The following is an 8,070-nucleotide window of genomic DNA, read 5'->3' on the forward strand; positions in this document are numbered from 1 at the left end:
GGAGCAGGGGGAGAAGTAAATAGAAGCAGCGCAGCCCCTTCCTTACCTCCTTCCTGAGGGGTTTGCTGGGCGCTGGTCTCGAGGGGACAGCCACGGGGGGCTCCTCGGGGAGGGTCGTTACTCCGCTGGGGGCGGCGACGGTTGGTGCGACAGGCACGCGCAGTTCGCCCGGGCCGTGCGCTCCCAGCGGGGTCCTTCTGCCCAGGCCGGCGCGATGCTGCTGGTACTGTTGGTAGCGGCTCGGCAGGAGCCCCGCGGGGCTGGGCCGGATCTTCCCCTTCCTCCGCCTCACTCTCTTCAGCGCAGGCCGCGCGCTGCCCCCCGGACCCGCCAGGCAGCAGCTGGGCTGGTTCTCACAGTTGCTGTCCCCTCGCCTGAGGCGCTGGAGTAGAGTCGAGGGCAGCCGTCTGGGGTCTTCGGTGCCTGCCGAGATCCGAGCCAGGAAAGGCGGCGGCGCCGTGGTGGTGACCATGGTGGGCTGTGGGTACCCAGAGCTGTACAGGGGAGAGGGGTCGAGCCCAGGCGGGGACGGGTGGTTCGGGTCGCTGGGGAGTGTCTACCCGGGCTTTGTGGGCTGAGATGATGGCGCGATCAGATCCACTGCTAGGAGAACATGGCGGGGGAGTGAAAGGAGCAGGCAGCAGCGMCCCAGTGTTGTTACACGAGAGGGGCACGCCCCCTTCCGCCGTCCGGCCAATCGCCGCGGGAGGAAGGCGCGAGGGTCACGCCCCTCCGCTGAGTACCGCCAATCGCAGGGAAACAGCCCCAGCGGTGGCCCCGCCTCTGCCAATCAGAAGCGACACAAACACTTCGGAGCACGCCCGCTTCCGCACACCGCCCAATCGGGGCAGACACAAACAGCGGGCACGCCCCAGTCTCCAAGTCACAGGCCCACAGTGCGAAGCGAAAGGGGCGGAGCCAACAGCTCTCCTTCTGAGAGCGGCCGGCCAATGGGGCGGCGCGCAGGCAGGCCGGGCCTCGCCCCCGCGCCGCCGCGCAGCCAATCGGCAGGGACGTAAACACGGGGGGGCCCGCCCCTCGGCGCGAGGCGGGTGCGCGTCGTTGGGGATGGAGACGCCGGCGCTGCGGCCTGCTGGGGCGGCCCCGGCCCCGGCCCCGGCCCCGGCCCCGGCCCCGGCCCCGGCCGCGGCGGAGGGGGCGGCGCGGCAGCGCGACGAGCGGAGCCTGGAGGCGCTGAGCCTGGCGGGCGGCGCGGCGGCGGCGAGGCAGCAGCAGGCGGCGGAGGGGCGGCGGGCCACGCTGGCGAGCGCCCTGGAGCTGGAGGGGACGGTGCTGCGCGAGGGGCGGCTCACGCAGTTCGTGGCCAACAACCTGGAGCGGCGGATCCGGCTGAGCGGCGCCCCGCGGGGCGAGGCGGCGGCGGCGGCGGCGGCGGGACCCATCCCCGCCATCGACCCCGGCGCGCTGCAGGACGTGGTGGCCCTGGCGGGGCAGGTGGCGGCGCAGGTGGACGAGCTGCTGCGCAACGTGCACTGCGGGCTGCAGGCCCTGACGGCGCTCAGCGTGGGCTGCATCCAGACCTACCGCGACGGCGTGGAGAGCCTGGGCGAGGCGGCCGACCTCAGCATCCGCGCCATGTACGCGCTGGTGGCGCGCTGCGAGGAGCTGGACCGCGCCATGCAGCCCGTGCCCGCCCTGGCCAAGCGCATCCGCGACATGAAGGGCACCCTGGAGCGGCTGGAGGGGCTCTGCAAATAGCCGGGGCCTGGCCCTGCCGCCGTGCATACACTGTTACAGAGCCTCCTACCCCCCTGCGCGATGCCCAAGCTTTCCCCATTTTCTGTTCACTTGGTGTTTAGCGAGAGAAGCCACCGCTGCTTTCCCTGAGTGGGGGCGCCGTGGGGTTCCCTCCGCTTGGAATACGGCAGTCCTGTCCCGGTGTGTGTGACCGATCCCCCCCCCCTATTTCCTAACGTGTCACTTGGAGAAGCGATACTGTGTTTAACACAGCAGCCTTCAGGCCTTGCACTCCAGCTGAAATAGGCCCTGACACCTTTTTCACACCCAGTGTCTTGAGGTTTCCATGGTTGTGTTTTTCCTGCTTGTTTGTTCCCCTTGTTTGCTAGGCTATGTCTGCGGCCAGCTTACTGTTTTTATCTGGAGGCAGTGAAAATGTTGCACACTATGAAGAAGAAAAGGTCTCTGTTTAAATCCCTTGGTAAACTGCACACAGTGCTTTTTAGCTTGAGTTCCATTAAAGAATTTTGACTCCGCATGCCTTACACTTTCTATTTATTGAGGGCTAGGAAAAAGGAACCAATGGAAATTCTTAACTAAATCAGCTATTAATATTTTTTTTCCTATGAAAACAGAAATTGTTTTGAATACTTGTTTGATGTTTTCAGGCTTCATGTTGATTTCTGGTTGACTTAGTGCCTATCTAGAATAATTATTATTAATTAGTTAAGTTATTTCAGCAAACAAGTGTGTGAGATAAAATTCTACCGTCTCTTACAAATCACTAGTGTAAGAGAGAATACATAAGAGAAAGTTTGATGTCTGTAACAATGACCCCTACTTGCTAAGAATATAAAATGAATGGAATATAGTTGAGATTCAGATAAAAACAAATCTACAAGTAAAGTTCTAAAACCAAATTMCAAATAAAATGTTTCACCTGTGTAAATGTCTACAGTTTTCACAGTGTAGAATTTTAACYGGCATTGCTGTAAATGATTGTGATTTTTTTTTTCAGTTTGGAAAATACCTATTTAATTGAGGAATATGAATACATGATGGCATTAGAAAGATGTATGATTGTCATGGAATGGGTATTTTGTGGGAATTTGCTTGTATAACCTGAAGCTTTTGTATATGCATCACTGTATGCAGAAGTTATTTTGCTGTATCAGTAAGTATTTCTTCTGAGTCATGAGAGTAGCTGAATTCTCTGCTAGATTGGGTTCCTATGCAACCAACCTTTTGTAAGATGCTAAGCAGCAGTCCAGTTAGGTAACAAGTGTATGGATCCTTGCAACAAGATTTTGTCAGAGAAATGATCACTGTGATCTTATGTGTGTGTAATGGTGCTTTTGGTGGCCTACAGCCCCTGGAAACCTTGGGGCAAAGGTATCCAGAAATACTACTTAAATCCTGTAACTTTTGGTTAAAGAGTAGGTGAGCTTATGGTGGGGGCAGTTGCTACTCCATTGCAGCTTCATTATACAATACCARTGAGCGAGATGTGGACATGGGTATACACTGTGCTACTGTGCTGTAACAAAATAATTACTTTTTTTGCTACTGTGATTTGTGTAATGCTAGTCTGTGGCCTGTTTTGAGCCTCTCAACATGGCCATGCCTCCATGYTTTTTGTCAGCAAGAGGGATATATTTCACATATGGCCTTCCAGCCTTAGCAGTGAGAGTGGGCTGGAAATGGGCTGTGCTGTGCTCCCCTCTCCTTGTGGTCAGCAGTTCCCATGGAATATGGTGTCTTGATTGTGGCTTTAGAAAGAGACTAGATTGATAAAGAGTAGCAGTTAGTGGAGATTAAAAAAAAAAAGACAACTTACTGCCCCTGCGCGTGGGCCTAGAAGTCATTGCTTCCCATGAGCCTAAAAGATTGATAATACCATAGCAACAGCTGTAATCTTAATAGTTTTGGGGTATCTTCTTGGGAAAGTTTGAAATAGTATTGTCTGTTGTGGAGATGCAGTAGTTTCACCAAGTACATTTTYCTTTTTTGTATGTCAGAAGTTAAAATTGAAGCTTAATCTTGCTTAACATGAAATATTGAAATGTACATAAAAGATCTGTAATTTGTATAGCCAGATAAGTACAATTCCATTTTATTCATACACCCTAAGGTTAAGCCCTAAAGCATAYATGTTTTAGTATACAAATGGTTTTCAACAGTACTTCATTTGCAGTCAGGCTACATTTAATGCTTATTCTCTGATAAATTGTCAAATCTATAGAGTAAAAACATTACATTTATGTTTTAAATAGTGATCAGYTGTTGTTGTTGAAGTATTTCACTTCTTAATTATGGCTTTTCTTATTTGGTAAAATAACTTGAAAGATAATTTAAACTCTGCTCCTGAATCTACACTGAGACTCGTTAATGTGACTGCCGTGATAGTTTCAGTTGAGATCCTCAGGCAGCTGTTTCTAGCAGTGACGTCATTCATGTGATGAAAAAGAAATGTCTGGTGATCTACAAGCATAAAGGAAATGGTAATTACACTTTTTTTTTTAACATTGTCAATTTGACAGCTCAAACTTGTTTGAAGGCAGACTTAGCCAGGCTGGGTACAGTGGTTCCYGTTCCCAGGTGTCCACCTCATACTTCTGTCACAAGATAGCCGTCCCTGCTGCAGGCATGGCAGAATTGATACCAACCTGTTCTGTGCCGCCTCAGTCAATCGCGGTATGTTAACACTTAGCTACTGGGGTTTACAGCCTCCCTCTCTGGTATCTACTTCCTTTGCTGTAGGAATGGTGAYACTTGCCGTGTCTGTATTAGTGCAGCTCTGATGCCAGCCCTACCCTTGGCATTTGAATTACCCAGTGAGCTGCAGGCAGCTTTTGAGCAACCTGTCCCTGTTGCAGCTAAAAATTACTGTACTGCCTTTTAATCCGAGTCCAGGTTTCTCATGCATATTCTGTGTTAATTCTTWGCACTTTCCAACTTTCTGATGTGCAGCTTGAAAGCTTTCAGGGTTCTTTGAGCCTTTTTTGCTTAATCTGTCAATGAGCAGAGTAAAACCTTATTTGCATTTGCAAGAACTTAGAATGTGTTTGCATTTTTTTTCTCGCTTAATCACTGAGCTGTACAGTTGATCTTGTTTTTCTTTTCTCATCAGCTGCCAAGTGAACTTTCGTCATAACAAGACTGACAAGGTCAGAGAGGAAAAATAACAAAATAAAATGGAACACAAAACTCTGAGCAATGCCAGACTCAGAATTAGCTGGGAAATTATTTTCCTCTTCTGATAACCATCACTGACTCCATTAAGAATTGGATTTGTTTGTTATTTTTTTTTTATTTGGGTCAGATACCTGCTTTGATTAAAGAAGTCCTTCTTTTGATGAAGGTGTGGTTGGTTCTGCTTGATTCAAGTTTTTTTCCTCTCTTCTTCCTTTATGAAGTTTTTTATTTACAATGCTTAGTTGATTCCATATCCATGCTGTTTGAAGCTTTATAAAATAAAACCGTGTAACATGTTAAAAACAAATGAACAAAACAAATCAAAAACAAAGCATAAATGAATATCATTGACATTTCAGCTTTATGGGTTTTTTCAGCGTTGCCTAATTTCACTGGGTGTTCAATATGCAAATATATCAACTTTTTTTTGTTAATTATTCTCAACTAAGTTATGTGTCTTGCCATCAGACATATACTAAAGTAAGTAACTCATTTGGCTGGAATTTCCAGATTTATGGTCGTACTTATTCCCATGAGCAAAGTTCCTGAATCATTTATGGGTGTGTGAGAAACAAATCAGAAACAAATTCTGATTCTTATAATTAGCTGAATCCAAGAGCACTCCGCTTGGCATTGAAGATGCTACTATTTTGAAATGGTTTCAAATAACGTGTCTGTACTACCAGTACGTAAACACCTGAATTTTAAAGCTTCAGAATTATCTACTACTTTCCAGTATAGTAGCGCATCAGCTGTTGTAGCAAACTGTATTAACTCAAGCTGTGAAAACAGTAGAAAGTAGGGTTGAGGCCTCTTGCAGTAGGCATTATTCAACATAATGGATTCTCACTGTCCATGCTACCTTGTACTCATCAACATTGGCAAGCACACCTAAAAAAAAGCCCTTAGAAGATCAATGGGTTATGTTCATGTTGCAGTCGCAGCCTACTTTTATTTGCTTTGAGAAGGGCAGAAACACTCCTCTGAAAATCATGAAGAATCCAGCTAGTACATTTTTTGTGAATATAGCCCCGCTTCTGTCCTCACCTTTGCTTGACCTCTTCCAGGACACACATCCGGCCTTCTCTTTCCTGTGCTGTATGTAACAATATACTTAAGAGCAAGAGAGATTCATGACGTTTCTCCTTTACAGAACTTAATACAATTCTTGCATCAGATACAGGAAGCAAAACTGGACTGGTTTTGAAATCTGCGATGAGGGAAAGCTTTTGTGGTCATTAATCCCCGCTGTTCGAAGCTTGAGAATTAGAGACGTGATCAGTGGACTTGGGCTCTGAGCTTTCACTGCAGAGGTTAATATCCTCCTACCCGTCTTTATGACAATAGGAGTAGAATTATGCCCGTATCTGGTGACAGGAAGAAWGATAAAAAATGGTGTTTGCAAGCTTAGCTGCGATTTTGTTTCCTTCCTGCTATTTATATACATGAAGAGCAACGCATAAAAAAAAACCCTCAAATATACCCCCCCCCCAAGACTGGCAAGCAACGTTTTCTTCCACATTTTTGAGGCTATGAATAGGATTGCAGTTTCATAAATATTAAAAATTGCTGGCTGTTGGGGTAGCATATTTGTTTGTGATGGCTGTCTGCAGTAGCTTTAAATACTGATGAGAATTGAGAGAACTTGAGCTGGAGAATAATAAAATTCTGCGAAATTATTTTATAGAGTTGGAGATAAAGCAGTTCAAGTGACACTTCCTAAATTGTCATCTGCTTTCTGTTAGCATGGTTGTACTGCCACTTCATTGAATCTTGATTTATTTCAGAAAAAGGTAGATGTTTCTGTTAATGCTTCTGTTTTCATCAGTGCTAGTTATGGAAGAACTGTAGAATGTTGCCCAGTTGCCCAGTGCTGTATTTCTTGTCTCAAAGTGACTAGCCATGGTTTTTCCTTGTTTTCTTAACATACAATGCTGGAAAAATTCCCAGCATTGAACTTGCTTGTAAAACAAGCAACCGTGYGCAGTGTGAGGTTGTTGGGAAGCATATTATGGAGCAGAGCTGCTTTGTCTAAAAATACGTGTCAAACAAGGAGGGGAAAAAAAGCAACACAAACTTGCCAGACAGTCATTTCTAATTTTACAGCGATCTGATAATCCTGGGAGTCTGTATTGTCACTGGGATTGTTTGACTACACTCAGCAGAAAACCAAGAAAATTCCAAGTTGAAGGTCCTGTCTGCTTTGTAAATGAACTTTGTTTCTGTAGCCTAATATCAGGAATGAAGTTTACTGGCTTATTCATCCTAATGAGATTTTTCTTGTTTGAACTTGAACTGAAGTCACTCAGAGAAATTCTAACTTGAAAATAAACTCCTTTAATGTGAAAGTATCTCTTGACTTTGTTCCTCTTTCTTTTTTTGCTGTATAGGCAATTTGTTTACTTAGTGGATTTTTTTTTTCAGGCTGGGACTTTCCAGTGACATTTCTGAGCTGAAAGGAGAGGGGAGTTTTTCCCTCCTGAGCAACATTGGGATTTTCCAATTTCCAAAGCTTCCTGCATGCAAGTTACAGTTGATGATACAGATCTAGTTTGGTTTCGTTTTTCTCTTTTAAAGAAAGAGATTTGCTACCACAAGCTTTTTATCTGCTCTTCTGCTTCTAGGTCACCAGCTTTCTTCTATCTGCGGGTAGCAATTTAAAATGTACCACAGTGTGCCGCACCTTGAGTGCTTTTCTAAGCCATCAGTCCTACCTCATGTCCTTTTCTATACCTTCCTGTTTCTCAGCATTATTATTTCATCCCACTTATCTTTTGTCTTCAGCTGCATGTTTTACTACTTCAGTTGTGCTATCATATTACCATGGGAGATAAGTTTCCTTATTTGTTTTTCCTTTACATCCTCTTTCAGCTAGCCTTGCTGCCTTTCGTTCATATTCTGTCTCAAAATACTCATCTCCAAATCTTGGCACAGACTAGCTGCTGCTGCTTCCTTCACCTAATTCTCTTTTAACCTCACTAAAGCTGGGTCTTCTTAATTTGTTCTGATCTGTTTTAATAACTTACTTACAAAGAGAAATGCAAATAAAACTGAATAAAGTACTTGTAAAATAATGCGAGTRTAACTGTGCTGTGCCATGCTAAATCTCCTAAGGGACGGGAAAATCAATCAGCTGCTTACACTTGCTCTCGAGAACTGGATTATGGAATACCAAAT

The 8,070-nt window shown here is 46.0% G+C and overlaps 1 protein-coding gene and 1 pseudogene across 2 annotated transcripts in view; one reads left to right on the forward strand and one right to left on the reverse strand.

Annotated features, from left to right (window-relative positions):
• Positions 1 to 472, reverse strand: part of PNRC1 (proline rich nuclear receptor coactivator 1) — a 2,191-nt gene extending 1,719 nt beyond the window's left edge. The window contains exon 1 of the mRNA XM_085318722.1: positions 47 to 472. Within this exon, the coding sequence (XP_085174848.1) occupies positions 47 to 472 (426 nt within the window). The remainder of the gene's footprint in view (positions 1 to 46) is intronic.
• A 107-nt stretch (positions 473 to 579) lies between these two features.
• Positions 580 to 7,244, forward strand: LOC146588007 (uncharacterized; annotated as a pseudogene). Its single transcript, XR_014897534.1, has 2 exons — positions 580 to 4,199; positions 4,829 to 7,244. The product of XR_014897534.1 is annotated as an uncharacterized LOC146588007 (transcript).
• Positions 7,245 to 8,070: the final 826 nt, after the last annotated feature.

Source organism: Rhea americana, unplaced genomic scaffold (genome assembly GCF_003343005.1).
Source record: "Rhea americana isolate MKP2758 unplaced genomic scaffold, rheAme1 scaffold_55, whole genome shotgun sequence".
Classification (NCBI taxonomy): domain Eukaryota; kingdom Metazoa; phylum Chordata; class Aves; order Rheiformes; family Rheidae; genus Rhea; species Rhea americana.